Source organism: Pipra filicauda, unplaced genomic scaffold (assembly GCF_003945595.2).
Source record: "Pipra filicauda isolate LSUMZ 115617 unplaced genomic scaffold, ASM394559v2 scaffold607_size300211_pilon, whole genome shotgun sequence".
In the NCBI taxonomy this organism is placed as follows: Eukaryota; Metazoa; Chordata; class Aves; order Passeriformes; family Pipridae; genus Pipra; species Pipra filicauda.
Window position 1 is genome coordinate 39,418 of NW_024104762.1, and position 18,534 is coordinate 57,951.

General features: G+C 51.9%; 2 protein-coding genes across 4 annotated transcripts in view; one reads left to right on the forward strand and one right to left on the reverse strand.

Annotated features, from left to right (window-relative positions):
- GART (phosphoribosylglycinamide formyltransferase, phosphoribosylglycinamide synthetase, phosphoribosylaminoimidazole synthetase) overlaps window positions 1-11,383 on the reverse strand; it is a 34,926-nt gene extending 23,543 nt beyond the window's left edge. The window contains exons 1-3 of the mRNA XM_039388087.1: window positions 11,295-11,383; window positions 6,578-6,901; window positions 3,579-3,727 (exon numbers count right to left, since the gene is read on the reverse strand). Coding sequence (XP_039244021.1) covers window positions 3,579-3,723 — 145 coding nt within the window. The 5' untranslated portion in view covers window positions 3,724-3,727; window positions 6,578-6,901; window positions 11,295-11,383. The remainder of the gene's footprint in view (window positions 1-3,578; window positions 3,728-6,577; window positions 6,902-11,294) is intronic.
- Window positions 11,384-13,135: 1,752 nt separating this feature from the next.
- SON (SON DNA and RNA binding protein) overlaps window positions 13,136-18,534 on the forward strand; it is a 37,747-nt gene continuing 32,348 nt past the window's right edge. For 2 of the 3 annotated variants that reach the window (XM_027713420.2, XM_039388086.1), the window contains exons 1-2: window positions 13,936-14,043; window positions 14,619-14,782. In XM_027713420.2, coding sequence (XP_027569221.2) covers window positions 13,955-14,043; window positions 14,619-14,782 — 253 coding nt within the window. In that variant the 5' untranslated portion in view covers window positions 13,936-13,954. Of the gene's footprint in view, window positions 13,347-13,935; window positions 14,044-14,618; window positions 14,783-18,534 lie in introns of those variants that run through there. The other variant, XM_027713421.2, reaches the window with a different exon arrangement.

Sequence of the window (18,534 nt, forward strand, 5' to 3'; positions counted from 1 at the left end):
GCACTGACTTTAACCAGAATATAATCTTTTTTTCAGCCAGTCTCCTCCCTCGTAGAGTCACCATGAAGCTTTACAGATGTAAGACCAGGTTGGACGGGGCTTGGAGCAACCTGGGCTAGTGGAAGGTGTCCCTGCCCATGGCAGGGGTGGCACTGGATGGGCATTAAGGTCCCTTCCATCCCAAACCACTCCATGATTCTATGATCTCAGGATATTCGTGCCAGCAGGGTGTGGGGAATGAAGCAAGTGGCTGGTGGTGGAATTCCAACTCATCTATTTTCTTTTTTTTCCTTCTTTTTGCAGTGCTGCACTAAACCCACCTCACCGAGACCAAGGGGAATCAGAACATTTTTTTTGTACATTAAGCTGAAGTTAATTAGAAGGACCAGTGCTGCCATTGTGGCCAAGGGTACGTGGGCTCAGGGGGCTACAACCATCACCCTTCCACAAACAAACATTCCCTATGACGACACCTGGACTGCCCCAGACTGTGCAAACAGGAGGAGAGGCTGCCCCAAAGACAACAACGCCAAGGCTCCTGATAAAAACGTTACGCAAAGGCCCCGCAGTCCCACTGAGTTATCACAGATAAATAAAGCCAAGGTCTGAGAGGATGGACCCCCAGAGCCAAAGGGTGAGCCTGGTGTGGATTGGCTGCTTGGGCTGGGAGGAGACAACACAACAGGGCACTGCGTTGGCAAAGGGGGCACAGAATCCCACAGTCATCCAGGCTGGCAGAGCGCTCCAGGATCACCCAGTCCCACCCCAGCACCACCACATCCACCCCTAAAATCCATGTTCCCAAGGGCCTCTGGAACACTCCCACACACAGGGACTCCACCACCTCCCTGGCACGCTTATTCCAAGGCCTGACCACTCCTGCAGGGAAAGCTTGTCTCTAATCTCCAATCTGAACCTGTTCTGGGGCGATTTAAGGCCGTTTCCTCTCCTCCTTTCCCTTGGGACATGGCAGCAGACAGGCAAACACAGCAGGAGCTGATGGGCTCCCCTGGCCAGTTTTTGGGGGGTGATGAGAGAGGAAGGAGAGGAGTGGACAGTCAGTGCCCACTGTGCTCCTGCCATCCTGGATGGATGAATCCACAGAAACATGGAATCCCAGACTGGGTTGGGTTGGAAGGGACCTCAAAGCCCATCCAGTGCCACCCCTGCCATGGGCAGGGACACCTTCCACCAGCCCAGGTTGCTCCAAGCCCCGTCCAGCCTGGCCTTGGACACTCCCAGGGATCCAGGGGCAGCCACAGCTTCTCTGGCCAACCTGGGTCAGGGCCTCCCCACCCTCCCAGCCAGGAATTCCTTCCCAATATCCCATCTCACCCTGCCCTCTGGCACTGGGAAGCCATTCCCATTGTCCTGTCCCTCCATCCCTCGTCCAAGGTCCCTCTCCAAGCAGGGAAAGGAAGAGCCTGGAATTCACCCCCAACTATCTTGCTGCAGGTCTGATCTACTCCTGACACGAACAGTGAATGTGGCCCAACATTTCCACGATGTGGGAATGTCCTTCCAACACCCAGGAAGGGACAAATCATGGTGTTTTTCCTCAGGGTGTTGAGTGAAAGGGGGCATTTTTGTAGCTTAAAACAACAGCTGAACCTCTGCAACCAGACAGAAGGACCCTGGACCAAGGTTTTCAAAGCTCCAGCTTAGAGATAAGACCACAAGTGCCACTGGGAGGTAAAATGGGACAGAAGGAGGTGTCAGGGTGGTGAAGTCCATTCACAGACACACATATTTCTATCTCTGCATTCACCAAGGCATTCCAGATGCTTCTGGCACCAAAACTGCCCTGATAATTCAATCTAAATCAAATATAAACCTACACTTAGTCAACCTAAATGCCTTTATTGTCAGAAATGATTTCAGGCTCAGATTAACCGTGACAACTTTTATTTTTGACTTGGATACTGGCTAGGTTTTAAAGATTTAAGCTTATTTATAAGTTTAAGCTCACTTTTTTATGTTTCATTAATCACCCAAGACCCAGAGCTGCAATGCTAATTAAAGGCAATTTCAGGAACCACAAAGGGAGGAATAACTTTCAGAGCAAAGTGCTGATTATCCCAAAAAAGGCCCGGCCCCCAGGGCAGGAGATTCCCAGCCACTGCTGCCCACACCAGCTAAGAGGGCTCATGTGCTTCTGGGAAACTGTTATCCATTTTCCCCCCTGAGCTAAAATCCAGTGACAGCACTGGAATTCCTGAGCAGGTGAGACAAATGGTTCCTTAAAATCCTCAAATTCCAGATTCTTCCTGGCTGGCTGAATTTCTCTCCCAAAGTACAGGTGGTCCCATAGTCCAGGATTAAAGGATTTTATTACACATGGGGGATTTCATGGGCCTGGCTCGAGCTCCACCATCTTCCACTGCTGGTGCAATGTTTTTTATGGAATAACAAGGTGAGAGAAGAGCCCAGAGCTTTTAAAATGACACAGCTTGCAAAAACATGCTGGAATTGCCATTCCCCAGGCCAGGCAGACTGGCACTGGCTCCATTTAGCACCAGGGGAAGGGTTTTTGTTTGACTTTCTGGTCCTGTCAGGCTCTTCCTTGGGCCCTCCCCTCAAAGGCCAAACAGAGCAAAGAACTACTTGTGATACTGGAATTAGACAGAGAAATTAAGGACAAAGTTCTTTACGAAGCCTATAATGAAGCATTCCAGTGGAATTCCATACCACAATCACCTGCTGGACAAGAACCTGACAGGACTCATTTTCCACAGGAGATAACTGCCCAAAAAGCTGCTCCCATAAAACCAGGAATGCAGAAGTGGATGTGTGTGATCCATGCTCATGCATCCTGCCTTAACCTGAATTCCAAACCTCACCACATGTTCTGAAGTGGAAACTGAAGTCTCAGGTTGTTTAAAGCCTCTGATTCGGGATTTGTTAGATAAAGGACACAGGAATCTGAGTAATTCCTCCAAGGTTTTTTTTGGAATGCAGCCCCTAATTTCGGATGCTCAATTTGAAACATCTTAGGCTTGATTTCTCCAACCTAATAACTATGAAAGATTTCAATTACAGCCACTCAGAGCTTAATGTGTTCAGCCAAGGGCTCAAAACAGGCAGTCAGTACACAGACAGAAATACCTGAAAATAACCTGAATTTCTTAAGGTCCCTAAGACACAGGAATTAATCTGTTTTCATGGTGACAGAGCATTCTTGTCACAGGCTGTGGGGATCATGGGGCTTCAACACACTGCTGACAACACAGGAGTGAATTTAGTGGGAACCAAGCAACTATCCTGGGCTGGATTCCCAGAGGAGCAGCTTTGGCTGAATCCTCCAACCCCAAACCTAAAGAATTCGATATCACAGCTGAGATCTTATAAAATGAATTACACAAGTTACACAAGGCTTGGCTCAGACATTTTTTGTCTTTGTAACTGCATCTAAAATCTACTTCACAGGCCCAAACCCTTCAAAAATAGTAACAGTAGTAATAATAATAATAATAATAACAACATTTTCACATTCCCAGCAGTGACTTCAGCTCGGGGACTACAGGAACTTACTGGTTGAGTTATGGAATTTAAAAGTGGTATATTTTCCTTGGTTTTACCTGCATTGGAAATTTTTCCATTGTCAGCTGTTCCTGCATTTCCTGGAGCCACAAACACATGTTTGACATGTGGGGACTGGGCCAACTTCCAGGCCAGGGCGTGTTCTCTGCCCCCACCGCCGAGGACCAGCACCCGCTCAGCCATGGATCTGCAGGAGAGCAGGACACAGGGAAAAGAGCCAGAGTTAGCTGGGCAGGGGAGCAAAGGGAGAGCTTCCCAGCCCAGGAAGTGCTGCAGAACTTCAGCAGATGAGACACACACGGAATATCAGAGACTGAACCACCCAGAGCACAGCAGGAACCCCTAAGGAAACTCATCCTGGGGTTTAGTGACAGTGGAAACTGCTCGTGGTTATAAAGAAGGCTGGGATAAAGGAAAAACCTTGATGAATGACCAGGCTGGGATTTGCAGCCTAATCCCAGACTGGTTTGGGTTGGGAGGGACCTCAAAGCTCATCCCATTCCACCCCCTGCCATGGGCAGGGACACCTTCCACCAGCCCAGGGTGCTCCAAGCCCCGTCCAACCTGGCCTGGGACACTTCCAGGGATCCAGGGGCAGCCACAGCTTCTCTGGGCAACCTGGGCCAGGGCCTCCCCACCCTCCTAGCCAGGAATTCCTTCCCAATATCCCATCTAACCCTGCCCTCTGGCACTGGGAAGCCATTCCCTGTGTCCTGTCCCTCCATGCCTTGTCCCCAGTCCCTCTCCAGCTCTCCTGGAGCCCCTTTAGACCCTGCAAGGGGCTCTCAGCTCTCCCTGGAGCCTTCTCTTCTCCAGGTGAGCCCCCCCAGCTCTCCCAGCCTGGCTCCAGAGCAGAGGCTGTAGGAGCCACTCCCAGGAGGAAGAACAGAGCCCAGAGCAGAGGTTTGGACAGCAGGAACACGCCGTGCCCCCGCTGTAATCCCAGCATGTCACACACCCCCAGACCCTCCCCTCACACAGGGCACCGACCTGCCCTCCTGGCCAGGGCTCCAAGGTGAGCTCAGACACAGGAGAGCAGGACACACAAAATGCACCTCAGAAAAGGCAAAAAACCCCCAACAAACCCCAACACATTTCTAAGGGAAAAGCAGAAATGATCAAAAGCAGATTTTCAGATAAGACAGGGACATCACGTCAGCTGCTACAGCTTGACTTGGATAAAGCTGCTCTGATAAGGCAAAATATCTGGATTAGGGAAAATACCCAGGCAGAATAAAGCCAAAATAAACATGAAGAGAAGGATAAGGTACAGAACATTAACACTGAGTCCTTCACTATCATATAATATCACTATAATATCATATCATATCATGTATCACATATCACTATCATACCAGAGATAAAATTCAACAGTAGTTTCATGCTGGGGGAGACCAACAGGTTTCTAATCAAGTGTTGGACAAAATATACACGTTGCAGCATTGAGAAATGTTCTAGCTACAGAACTCCAGGATGACTTGCAATTAAAAAAAACCACCCTGGGCTAAAAATGATCAGTTATGGTGTAGATATTTGGGATATTATGCTTAACCTCTTTTATATTACAAATCAAGAAAAAATTGAAGATAAAAGAACAAGGGATACAGCAAAGGGATGAATTAAAGACAGTAATGGGAATATTAAAGAACATTTATAAGCTGTCTCCTCCACTGAAGTTAAACTAAACATGTAGTCAGTGGAGTCCACAGACAGCTGCCATTAAATAGTAACATTTATGGCAAATTTTTATCAATAATAAGTTGAATTATACACAACATAATTATGTGGGAAAAAAAAATTAGAACTTTTAACCCTTAAACTTTTAAATTAAACGAAAAAAAATTGAAATTTAAAACTTTCCAAGTGAGTGACTGGAAGGCAGGGCCAGCCCAGACTTACTGTGTGCTCCGTGCAGGCTGAGCAGAGCAGGACCCGGGAGCTCGAAGGGAAGAGGGAGCAGCAGCCCCTGGTTAAAATGTGCTGCCCTGGCCCAACACTCCCGCCCCACTGCTCCCACTCCAGCAGCCAATGGCCAGGGAACTGCAGCCATTCCAGCTGGGAACAGGGGACGGGAACCTGCCTACAAGTGGTGGGGGAGTGAGAAGCAAAAGCTTTGCAGAGCAGGAGCTGCACATCCTGCTGCCTCGAAACAAAATAAATTCTGTCCCATCCCAGCTATTTTTCTGCAGTTAAAACCATTCACCAACCAGTTTGTGAACAGCCTCTTTTTATCTAAAAATGAGGCTCTGCATTGTTGCTGTAAATAAAAATGACCTGTGTACATGAACAGTATGAGAGAATAAGGTGTATGATGCAAATTATCACGGAATGGTTTGGGTGGGGAGGGACCTTAAAGTCCCTCCAGTGCCACCCCTGCCATGGGCAGGGACACCTTCCACCAGCCCAGGTTGCTCCAAGCCCCCTCCAACCTGGAATTGGACACTTCCAGGCATGGAGCAGCCACAGCTTCTGTGGGCAACCTGCCCTGAAGTGACATATTCTAATACCACTGTCAGCTGGAAACACACTAATAACATACAAAGTTTGATATGGGAGCAAGGAAATAGAACAAGCCAGGCCTCCTATGCCCAAATAATATTTAATCACTTCAGAATAAAAAATGTGAGTGAAAAGTAAGTTTCAGATGTTTGTTTTGAGGCTCCATGTTATTGGTGCATCCCACTATGGTATCCAAGCAACTTTTATTTAGGAGTGTGGCTTGAGAAGAACTTCTGCTGGCAATCCCAGTTTGGGAGGCTCGGATTTAGCAGTGGCAGCTTCTTTTCCACACTGACACAGAAGGATGCCGTGGAGGCCCCTCTGCTGCTCAGCAGGGTCTGGCTTTAAAAGTGAAAATTCCAAGAGGCAACATTTCTTTTTATTTCTGTCCCTAATCCAGGAGTCAAAAATTCGTTATCAAGAGACCTAAAGCCCAGGTAGAAAGACAAGGTAGATATTTACTACTGTGAGGACTATCACACCCCCAGGATTTTTGGGAGCAATTCCTTAAAGGTTCCAAACCATGGAGTGCAATTACCTTTGGCAGCCATCGTCTGCTTTGGTAAAGGAGGGAGGAACGTTTGTTTAAAAGGTGTCCCAAAATAAAGAGCAGGGACATTTCAGGAAAGGGGCTGTTAGTAGGTCCGTCTATGAAGGGAGAACAGGGAAGAAGAAACTAATCACTCCAAGGATCCAAGAGGGGAGGAGCCAAGGATAGAGTGAAGACAAGGTGATTCCCAGAGCTTATCCCAGAGGTTGCCAGGAGAAAGTCTGCAGGGAGGAGCAGCAGCCCAGAGACCTTTATCCTCCAGGGCAGGCGGAGTCACCGACAATCCAGGTAACTCTTCCACTCCAGCAGGGCCTGTGGGGCAGAGAAAACCCAGTGAGGAAGGAAATCCCAACAGTCCTGAGGGCTTTTTACCAGCCTGACTCCTCCAGGAGCCACAGAGAGGTCTCAAACACAGGGAGCACTGGGATGAGGCCACCCAGGAGCTGCCCTTTCCCTGTGAACAGTCAGGACAGGAGCCACTGACATTCCCAAACTGGCCTGTGCCCAAGGCTGTTACACCCAGCTCCCTGGCTGCATTTATGGAGAAAACTCTGGAAGGAAACACCAACTCCTGAAGCACTTATTCCCAAGGGGCAGCTTCACAAGTGTGGTGCAAGTTACCTAATTAGTTTATCTCGACTGGGTGGGGTATTTTAATAAGGCAGTGCCTTATCACCTCACCCTAATTACAGCAGTGAAAGGTGCAATTAGATCTCTGCACTCCAGCACAAACACAAAGGGTCCCACTGGTGGCACCTCACTGCTTCAGACAGTGATTTATTTTTTTTAATTAAGCTCTAGTGCTGTTGGTTTTCTCTGTGCTCCTTGATATCCTCACTTCCCAACACTGGGAATCAGGAAACCTGATGCAGCATTCAAGCTTCTTCAGACCAAGGACACGGTTCTTGCCCAGTGTCTTAATTCAAGGCCAGGCTGGACAGGGCTCTGGGTAACTGGTCTAGTGGAAAGTGTCCCTGCCCATGGAATGGGATGAGCTTTGAGGTCCCTTCCAACCCAAACCAGTCTGGGATTCTATGAATTCCACCCTTCTTAGAGCACAGGCTGAAAAAGGGCCCAGCAGTGACAGCAGTGACCTGAACACAGGAACCCAAGCCCAGTGTCACCGTGAAGGTTCAAACCCATGACCCCCAGCCCTGGAGAGGAGCTCTTATCACCTGGCTTGGGACTAAAGGATGAGGTTCACTCCTCCCCTTGGAGTCAGGCAGGGAAAGAAAATAAATGAATTCTCACAGGGGACAGGAAAAGCCCCAAACTGGGAAGGCTGAGCAATTCCCACCCCATCCTGTGCTGTGTTTCTACACCCAAGAAGCCAGAGCTGTTTATGTGGGTTTTTTTCATAGACCTCTCATGGGCTAAAAGAAATCAAAAGAAGGGACTGGAGAAGAACCAGAACTTCTTCCTCCCAACTTCCACTCCCTCCCAGGATCCTGCCATGCTTTCCTTGGGTCCCAAGCTCGCCCACAGCCGGGTCGTGTGGTCCCAAACCCCACGGGCTGCTCCCAGATCTCCTGCTCTCTGAATTAATCCAAGGGCTGAGTCACTCCTTCGGAGCCCCCTGCACATTCCCAGCACCCCCAGAGCTGGGCACACACGGGGGAAGCTCCTCAGGGAATCTGTGCCAGGGGCTGGAGCCCGTTCAGGCTCGGGACTGCACAAGGTTCAGCCACTGTGGTTTCACAAGTGGCTCGTGCTGCCCTTGGCTGGAGAAGCTTCCCATTGGTGCCACCAACTTCTCCACCTCCAGGCTCTCCCTCCCTCTCCCTCCTGCATGTGCCAGGGGTCACTTGGATCAGCAAGGTAATGCTGGAAAGCTGACACCACAACAGCAGCCAACCCAGCAAAGTAAATATATACGTATGGATATATAAAGGGAATCCTTCTGTTCCACCCTAGTGAGCTGAACTGACTCCCTGAGGGATGGAGGATCCCAGGCAGGACAAGGGAAGCAGGAGCAGAGGGCAGCCAGGGAGGGGGAGAAGAGCAAAGCCAGCCGTGCCCTGCTCCCTGGGATTGAGTGAATTCATGGAGCACAACACATCCTGTGGCCAGGACTGCTGCAGATTTACCTTCTCATTGCCAACTCCCACCCCAGCCTGTTCCCGATCACAGGGAGAAATCCGGGAATCAGGGACCGGGGAGGGTCAGAGCTCCACGTCTCTCCATGGTTTTCTCCCCCATGGCTCAGTTTCCAGAGGGAACTCCCTGTGCCAAGTGTGCGGGGACAACAACAGCCACGGCAACTACGCCTGCAACACGGCCACAATCCCACGGGGAACTGCGAGGTTAGGCCAAGGCAGGACTAGGCTCATCCTGAAGGAAAACACGGCCCTTGAGAACTCCAGTGCCGTGAGGAGTTGCTGAAGTAGCTCAGAGGCCTCCAGAACCTGGTGGCAATTCTGATTCTGAATTAGAGCTTTGGGTTTAAATCAGCTCCTTTTGCTCATGTGTTCTATTTAGGACAAACTCCTGGCCCTCGGCTGGCCACACAGAACCATGGGATCGGTTTGGGTTGGAAAGGACCTTAAAGATCATCTCACTCCAGGTGTGATCCTCCAAACAGCTGGATGGGGCATTTTCCGAGGCAAAACATTCCCTCAAGTTTTGCTGCTAAAAATAAATAGGATCATAAAGTTTTACAACCACCCCCAAAGTACTAAATTTGACACTTCAAAGGATGTAGGATGCTGGAAGTGCTCAGTGTTTTCCACCACAGCGAGGGGGAGAAATGCCCTTGAAATGCCCTTTCTGAGTTACTGTTTCAGTTACACACACAGAACAGTGAAGTAACTATTAATTCTGCTCATTAATCCCAATTATCTACTGCATAAATTAAAAATTTAACAAAAGAGAGGGCCAATGTTCAAGTTGGTAAAGCCCCCAACTTTGCAAACAGCAGAAGAGCCCAACTGAGTCAAAGTCCAAAAGGAGGGATTCGAAGTTTAGTATTTACTTGAAGCAAATATTTCACCACTTTTTCAAAGCCAAACAGAGCCACATCCATTTTAAATACTTAAAAGTGCAGTAGAACTAAAAATGCTGCATGTTGAGCTCCCAGTAGTAATCCTGAGGAGACACAGAGTTTGTATACATATATATATATATACATTTGTATGAATAAGGTCTTAGGGACCACATCTCCACATGCCCCTCCACTATCATGGGTGGAGACACACATAGTTTGTGTATATAGATTTATGTATACAAATTTATGTACATAAATATATATGTGTGTGCATGTGTATTAAATATGTGTGTATATATACACATATAATGGCACATAAACATACACACATATATAACTACATACATATTCATATATATTCATACATACACGTTCATATGTATGAAGTGTGTGTATATACACACACACACACATATATATATATATGAATAAGCTGTTATGGATCACATCCCAACATGCCCCTCCCCTGCCATCAGTGCAGACACATGCTGTGTATATATAACATACACATATATACATATAATGGATATATATTTACATACAACATCATGTATATGCATACAATGGCTTATTCATGTATATATGTATACATATATGGATCAATAAGGCGTGTCCACACAGCCCTCCACTGCCATTAATGCAGACCCACGTATGTATACACACATACAACAGCTATATATATGTGTGTACACACACATATAACTGCATATATTTGCATATAATGACTTATTCATAGATAGACAGATAGACAGATCGATCGATCGATCGATCGATCCATGGGTGCAGGGATGCCGTGAGGGGATGCCGTGAGGGGATGCCATGAGGGGATACCGTGAGGGGATGCCGTGAGGGGATGCCGTGAGGGGATGCCGTGAGGGGATAGGGGATGCCGTGAGGGCCAAGCCGTGAGGGGATGCCGTGAGGGCCAAGCCGTGAGCGGGATGCCATGAGGGCCAAGACGTGAGGGGGGTGCCGTGAGGGGATGCCATGAGGGCCATGCCGTGATGGCCACGTCGTGAGGGGACACCGTGAGGGCCAAGCCGTGAGGGGATGCCGTGAGGGGATGCCACGAGGGCCATGCCGTGAGGGGATGCCGTGAGGGGATACCATGAGGGCCATGCCGTGAGGGGATGCCGTGAGGGGATGCCGTGAGGGGATACCATGAGGGCCATGCCGTGAGGGGATGCCGTGAGGGGATGCCATGAGGGCCATGCCGTGATGGCCACGCCGTGAGGGGATGCCGTGAGGGCCAAGCCGTGAGGGGATGCCGTGAGGGGATGCCATGAGGGGATGCCGTGAGGGCCATGCCGTGAGGGGATGCCATGAGGGCCATGCCGTGAGGGGATGCCGTGAGGGGATGCCATGAGGGCCATGCCGTGATGGCCACGCCGTGAGGGGATGCCGTGAGGGCCAAGCCGTGAGGGGATGCCGTGAGGGGATGCCGTGAGGGGATGCCATGAGGGCCATGCCGTGATGGCCACGCCGTGAGGGGATGCCGTGAGGGCCAAGCCGTGAGGGGATGCCGTGAGGGGATGCCATGAGGGGATGCCGTGAGGGCCATGCCGTGATGGCCACGCCGTGCGGGCCGTCCCGCCCTCCCTGTCCCGGCGCGGGCTCCCCCGGCCCCGCTCGCCCCCAGCGCGGCCCGGGGAGGGCGAAGGGCAGCGGCACCCACAGCCCCCGAGGGAGCCGCGGCCCCGGCGCGGCGGCGGCATCACTTACTGCGCTCCAAGGGCACTCAGGAACGGGGAGCCATGGCCCGCCCGCCGGGAACTACAGCACCCGGCGAGCGCCGCGGCGCCGGGGAGGAGCGAGGGAGGGCGGGCCGGGCCGGCCCCGGGACACCCGGCTGCCCGTGCCGCAAAAACCGCTCACCGAGGCCGGGGGACGCGGCCGGTGGCACTCGTGGGCCTGCAGGGTGCTGGGTTTATTTTCCCCATCAGCAGAGTCGCCTCAGAGGGTGATGCTCTGGGAGGGCTGTGCAAAGATGGGTTTTGTCTCGGATTTTGTCTCTGTATCCCTTTAAATACCGCATAGGAGCGACTCCTTAGTCTGTCCGACACTGAACTTTCTGCTTAATGAACCCAAAAAGTATTGGGCAACGTTTAGTCCAATTTAGCGTTACGATTGTGCAACAATACCGTTAATAAAAGCAGATTTGATCCATAGTTCTCCCTTGAAGAGCTATAATGTGAAAACCTCCTTGTTCTTTATATATTATTAAATAAGGTTTAATAAATATTTTTGCATATTTAAGCACACCTCAGACTCTTGTTTCAAAGGGAACAGTCACATGAATAAAGGCTCTAAGTAGGATTGATGACTGCTTTTAGTGAAGCCCCATAATGCTACAAATTGAACATTAACTGCAACAAATTGGTCCTGACAAGATGAAAGTAAAATATTTAATTAGTGTGAAAACCGCCTGACACTGAAAAGTGTTTAAATAAAGGGAGTTTATTGAGCAGGCAGATACAGGAGGGCAAGAACAGTTATTTTCCTGTGGGGCTGTGGATCCTCATGTGCATGAGGAGGAACTTTTTGGAGTTAGCATCTTATGTTCATTTTTAGGAGTCAGAAGGAAACATGCAGCACACACTAAGATCCTTCTCTGGCCTTTTTTTGCCATCTTCATGATTTTCCTCATGTAGATCATTTGCATGTGTAGGCCATTTGCATCAGAGGAATCTAAATATGTCTGAAATTGTCCAAGTGAAACACTTCCAGTCTTTAGTTCATTAATACTAAAAATTACTTACAATATTCTGCTAGTAAATCTAAAATATATCAGTGTTGGCATGGCATGAACAGGCAAAAGGACTTCTTAACAAATCTGGTTTCTATTTTAAATGTAATAAACCACGTGTGACATAAAAGTAAACAAATTGATCCAAGTCTCTGATCCGTTATTTTTCCAAAGTCAATATTAAGGCAGAGCAGCAGAACACGGTGAAGAATTATGTGGCTTTTAAAGGGCCTTGAAAGTGATTAGCAAACGATATTGGAGGCTGACGTTGGAAATAGAGACCCCAGCAGCAATTAAAGGGTCTTGAAAGTGATTATTAAAAATTATTGGAGGCTGATGTTGGAAATAAAGACCCCAGCAGCAATGAAATAGTTATATCAGGATGGTTTGAGTTAGAAGGGACCTGATCACCATGGGCAGGGATGCCACTCAGGTTTTGTGGTGTTTTGCATTTATTTCAGGTCAACTAAGCCCCCTAAGTTCCTACTCCAGAAACCGTGTGTGGGAAGAGTCTTCTACCCGTAGGATTATTCACTTTTACAGGACTGAGGCTCTTTATACACAGATATAACTAAGAACTATTTCCAGGCAGCACTGAGGGGTTCCTCGGGGTGGTTGTTCTCCGGACAAACTCATTTCGCCGCGCTCCAGCACCTCCGGAGAAGCCCCGTCTTCGCAGGCGGGCAAAAGGCGCACTTTATTTCCCCCCCCCCCTCCGGTTTTCCCCCTTTGTTCCTTTAATTTTCGCGGCCCCGGCGCCAGCCCCCGGAGCACATGTGCGTGTCACCGCCGGGCCGAGGGGGAGGGAGCGGGCGGGCGGGCGCCTCTCGCATGGAGCCGGGGCTGAGGGCCCCGCGGTGATGCAGCAGCAGCGGCGGCAGCACCGCCCGCGTGCGGGCACGGCCCCCTGAGCGCCGCCGCCCGCCCGGAGCACACGCGGGGCTCGGCCCCGCTCCACGGGCACCGATGGCATCGCTGCCGCCCGCACCCGCCGCCGCCGCGCCTCAGCCCGCCATGGCACAGGCCGGGTGAGTGGCGGCCGCCGCGAGGGGACGGGCCGGGCCGGGCGGGGGGTGTGCGGGACCCGGCACCGGCGAGCGGCGGCCGCCGCGGCGCCTTTCGTTGCCCGCCGCGGGGCCGCGGGGGCTCGGCCGCGCCGTACGGGGCGCGAGAGGGGCCGCGAGCGGCGGCGGCGGCGGGGGGGCCGTGTGTGTGTGCGCGGGGAAGGGTCTGTGCGGGGCGGGCGCGGAGCGCTGGGGAGTGCGTTAGACTGGTTTAAGCGGGGCGCTGGGACGCGCTCGGCGCGGTTCTGTCGCGGCTCTGCCGAGGGCGGCGGGCGCGCAGCGCGGGGGGGGGGGGGGGCGGCGGGAGCGCCACAACATGGCGGCGGCGGCTGAGGGGACACGAGACCTTCTTCCCCCCCCGCCGGAACCCGCCGCCGCTCTATGGCCCCCGCGCCGCGCTAGAGCGGCCGCCCGCGGCCCCGCGCCGCATCGCCCAATGGCGAGAGCGCTTACAGCGAGCGCAGCCAATTGCGAGGCGGCTTACAGCGGGGACGTCAGCGCGCGCCCGCGGGCGCGGTGCACTGTGGGATGCTGGAGGCCTCGCGTCCGGGCAGGAAGGAAGGGGGGGTGTCATGGCGACCAATATCGAGGAGATCCTTCGGTCCTTTGTGGTCAGCAAATTCCGGGAGATCCAGGGCGAGCAGCAGCAGCAGCACGGCGGGTAACGGGGCGGCGGGGGGCGCCGGGGAAGGGCGCGGGGCGGTGGGGGGCCAGCCGCGGCCTGAGGGCCGTGTGTCGGCGGCAACATGGCGGGGCCGGGGGGGCCGCGGCCGAGCGGGCGCCGTGAGGGAGGCACGGCCCGAGGAGGAGGAGGGACTGTGAGGGGACCCGCACAGCCGGGTCCGCACGGGTCCGGTGCTACCCTCCCGGCGGGACGGCCGCCCGTGCGGTTTGTCCCACTTGCGGCTGAGCTCGCCGGGTTTATCGCGTGAAACAAGGAAAAGCTTGGGAAGAGCGAGGAAAAGCTGTAGAGAGCGAGATGTGGGTATTTGTGTGATGGAGGGAGGCCCTGCAAGGTCGTACGAGCTCGGGGGATGTGGCACATTCTAGACGTGGTTTTCGCTATCCTTGCGTACTCGCAGCGTGCCCGGGGTGGATCAGGGAGAGTTAATCCAAAAGCGGAGCTTCTCCGGGAGGCTGGAGCACTGCTTTGAGGGGCTGGGTGTAATAAATGTGTGCGAGTGACCAAAAAGCGGCTCCAAATGGCCCGTACTGAGCTGCCGTTTCTCCCGGCAGTGGGAATGTGGAAGCCCAGCCCAACGGGGACACGGCCCCGGCAGAGCCAGCCCAGCCTTCCGACGCCTCTGGAGCTGCCGGGAGCTGTGCTGGCGATCAGATGGTGCAGAAGATCGAGGAAGTGCTCTCGGGAGCCCTCGGGACGGAGCTGCAGAGCAACCCAGGTAAGGGAACCGCCGCTGGCAAAATCGTCGTGGTGGTGCCTCAAATAGAATCCGGTGATAGAGATGGAAAAGCCCCTCTTGGTGCTGCTCCTCTGGCAGGTTGGGTGTTTGTTGCGAGTTTCTGAAATGCTTTATGTGTCTGCTCTGATTTGCAGCCGTAGAAATGCATCATTTAAAAATTAAAGTGGTTGTTACGTGAAAGTTGCGTTACTCGATGTGGGAGAAAGGGGTTTTTCTTTTCGAGGCTGAAACATATGAAATGTTGTTATATTTAAGTATGATTTTCATCTATATTTACATAAACTGTTTTATTTTCTCTATACCTACTTCAGGGTCTCTCAGCAGTTCTTAGTAACAAAGCTGGTGCATATAGAAGCAGTTCCTGGTTTGAATTGGTTTTGGATTATTTCTAAAAGCCATTTAGTAGGATTCAGATCTGTGGTGAACTGTCAGACGACTTGTTTTAAAATAAACTTTTAAAGTGTGGATACACTGCAGTCTCTCAAAGTTGAAGAAATTTTCATGTGTCAGTGTCAGAACTTCAATGAATTGGTGGATTTATTGTGCCTGAAAGTCACATCTGAGAGTCCCCTCTCATGGGACTGGTCCTTGCTGTAAAATTTCTTACTCTGGAGAGTCAATGAGGTGCTGAAGGCTGTAATTATTGCATTTCCTATTTTTTGGAGTTGCCACCCAGATGGTGCAGTGTGCTGGGTGAGTACAGCTCTAGAGGGTTTTTTTATTAGGAGGCAGCACAGAAAACTGAAAATTTCAGAGATTCTGTTGGCAGAGGTTTGGAATTGCTCTTTATTTTCCTTTTATGCTCAGTGGCTTGTGCACCTTGAGCATTTTCGAGTGTTTTGATTCTTGCTGTACAAGCAGCACTTTAGGCTGAAATTGGGGGTTTTGGTAGTGTTTTTTATTTTTTGTTCTTTTGTGGAAGAATGAGGTGAGGTCACATGGTGATAAATGAGATCTGTTAACTTGGAAGTTCATAAACTCACTCTGTGGTAAATGTTCCCAATGTCCATATCTCAAAGGGGGTTGGACAAGAAAGATTATCTCAATCTAGAGAGATTATCTGAACCTAATGAATTATCTTTGCAGAAAAGGTCATTTTTAGAATCATGGAATATCCTGAGCTGGGAGGGACCCCCAAGGCTCATCCAGTCCAAGCCCTGGCCCTGCCCAGGACACCCCAACACTCCCCCCTGTCCCTCAGAGCGTTGTCCAAACCCTCCTGGAGCTCTGGCAGCCTTGGGGCCGTGCCCACTGCCCTGGGGAGCCTGGGCAGTGCCCACCACCCTCTGCGGGAAGAACCTTGTCCTGAGATCCACCCTGAGCCTGCCCTGTCCCAGCTCCAGCCCTTCCCTGGGTCCTGTCCCTGCTCCCAGAGGTCGGAGCTGCCCCTCGGGAGGAGCTGCAGCCCCCGCTGAGCTCTGCCCTGGGGCTCCTCTGCTCCAGCTGCTCCAGCCAAGTGCCCTCAGCTGCTCCTCAAGGGCCCCTCCAGACCCTTCCCTATCCTCATGTCCCTTGTTTGGACACTCTTTAAGAGCTTTAAAGCTTCCTTCCATTGTGTCCCCCCAGACTGCCCCAATGTTGAGGTGAGGCCGCCCCAGGGCAGAGCAGAGCGGGACAGTCCCCTCCTGGGCCCACCAACGATGCTGGGCCTGATGCCCCCAGGGCAGAGTTGACCCTCCTGGCTGCCAGGGCACTGCTGACTCATGGCCAACTGGCACCCACCAGGACCCCCAGGGCCCTTCCCACAGCCTGCACACACAGCCAGCACTGCCCCATCCCAGGGGCACAGTGTGTCCCTTCCCCTTGTTGAACTTCCCGTGGTTGGTGGTTCCCAGCCCTCTGATCTGTCCAGGTGTCTCTGCAAGGCCTCCCTGCCTTCCAGGGAGTCACCAGCTCCTCCCAGTTCAGTGTCATCCACAAACCCTTCCAGTCCCATGTCCAGGTTGTTAATGGAGATGTTGAAGAGCACTGGGCTGAGGATGAAGCCCTGCAGACCCCACTAGTGATGGTGCCAGCCTGGTGTCACCCCAGTCAGCGTCACCCTGTGTGCCCCACCCGTGAGCCAGTTGTTCTCCCCTTGGATGAGCTGGTTATCCAGCTGTGGGCTGCACATCTGGTCCTTCCTCACTGCATTCACAGCACTTTGTGAAAACAAAAGCTGCGCTTCTGTGTCTTTATTAATATTCCCAAAAGTACCAGGAGCCTGTTCTGTGTGATGTTCAGGCAGTTGGGGTTCAGGGAGGGGTTTTTAGGCAGAGCAGATTCCAGCACCCTGTGCCTCCCACATCCCTGCCCCGTGTGAGGCAGCACCAGTGAAACCTTTACCTTTGCACAGGTTGTACAACAGGAAGCTTAACCCAAGCTACACCTCCTATGGGCTTTCTCTGCCTTTTCCATGAATTTGGAAGGGCTGGTTTCCCAGGGACTGGAGTTACAGATGTTTACAATAAGGGATTTTAAAAGGATTGGTCTCAGCCTCTCTTTTTCCTTTCAGCTTGTTGTTTGCTGAGCTTTATTCTGCATTTTATTCCATAAAAATGTACCTGTTTCTAGAATGACAAGTCACTTTCACTTACAGTGTTGCAATTACCAACAGTTCTTGAAGGATTTTGCAGTGTTCACTGGGAATAATGAGCTTTGGGATCCCAGGTTCTAATGGGAGGGTCCGTGTGTCTGCCCTGGCCTGTATAAATACGATCACTGAAGGGAACATGCAAACAGGCTCCAATGTACAGCTCATCTTTCACAGAAATCCCAGCAAGTTGCCTTTAAAGAAGTGCCTTTCTCCTGAAAACAAGGCCCTGGGTCCCCAGAGGGGGCAAGAACCCAACACAGCTTAAACCCGGGGGGAAATGAGATACAGAACTGAAAGGTGCTGGACACCTCAGTCTGCCTCTGTCCCTTCCCCATCAGGGGTTGCTGCAGCCATGGTCAGGTCTCCTCAGGCACTGGAATTTGTTCCTGCCCGTTGGAAGCAAATGCTCCAGCAGGGATTGCAGGTTTGCAGTAGCTCTGGCAGCTGCAGTCCAGTGCCAGCAGCTGTTCCAGCCTGCTGTGCCTTAGAGCTTTGGGATTGGGGAAGCAGATGCCGTTTCCTGGAATCTGTTAGGCCTGAGCGAGGAGCCTGGTCAGTGAACACACTCAGAATTCCCAACCCAGCAGCAGCCCTGGGCTCAGCCCTGGGATAAAGCTCAGCAGGGGAGGGTGGGCCAGGCACGTTCTGTGCACTGAGCCACCACAGAGGTCATTTGTCTGGAAAATGGGAATTCGTGCTTACCTTCCATGTGCAGCTTGGGGAGTTTAAAAGCACATCTGCAGCCTCCTGGAGGAAGGCACTGCCCTGCAGAGTGTAGGTGGAGATACATCCAAACCGTCTGCCCCCTCAGGTGAGACCCCCCTGCAGAGCTGCTCCAGCCCTGGGGAACAGCCCAGCAAGGACATGGAGCTGCTGGAGAGAGGCCAGAGCAGGAACCAAGAGGATCCCAGGGCTGGAGCAGCTCTGCTGGGAGGAAAGGCTGGGAGAGCTGGGATTGTTCAGCCTGGAGAGGAGAAGCTTTGGGGTGACCTGATTGTGGCCTTGCAGGACCTGAAGGGAACAGACAAGAAAGATGGAGAGAGACTATTTCCAAGGGCTGGAGGGACAGGACAAGGGGGAATCATGGAGTGGTTTGGGTTGGAAGGGACCTTAAAGATCATCCAGTTCCAACCCCCGACCACGGGCAGGGACACCT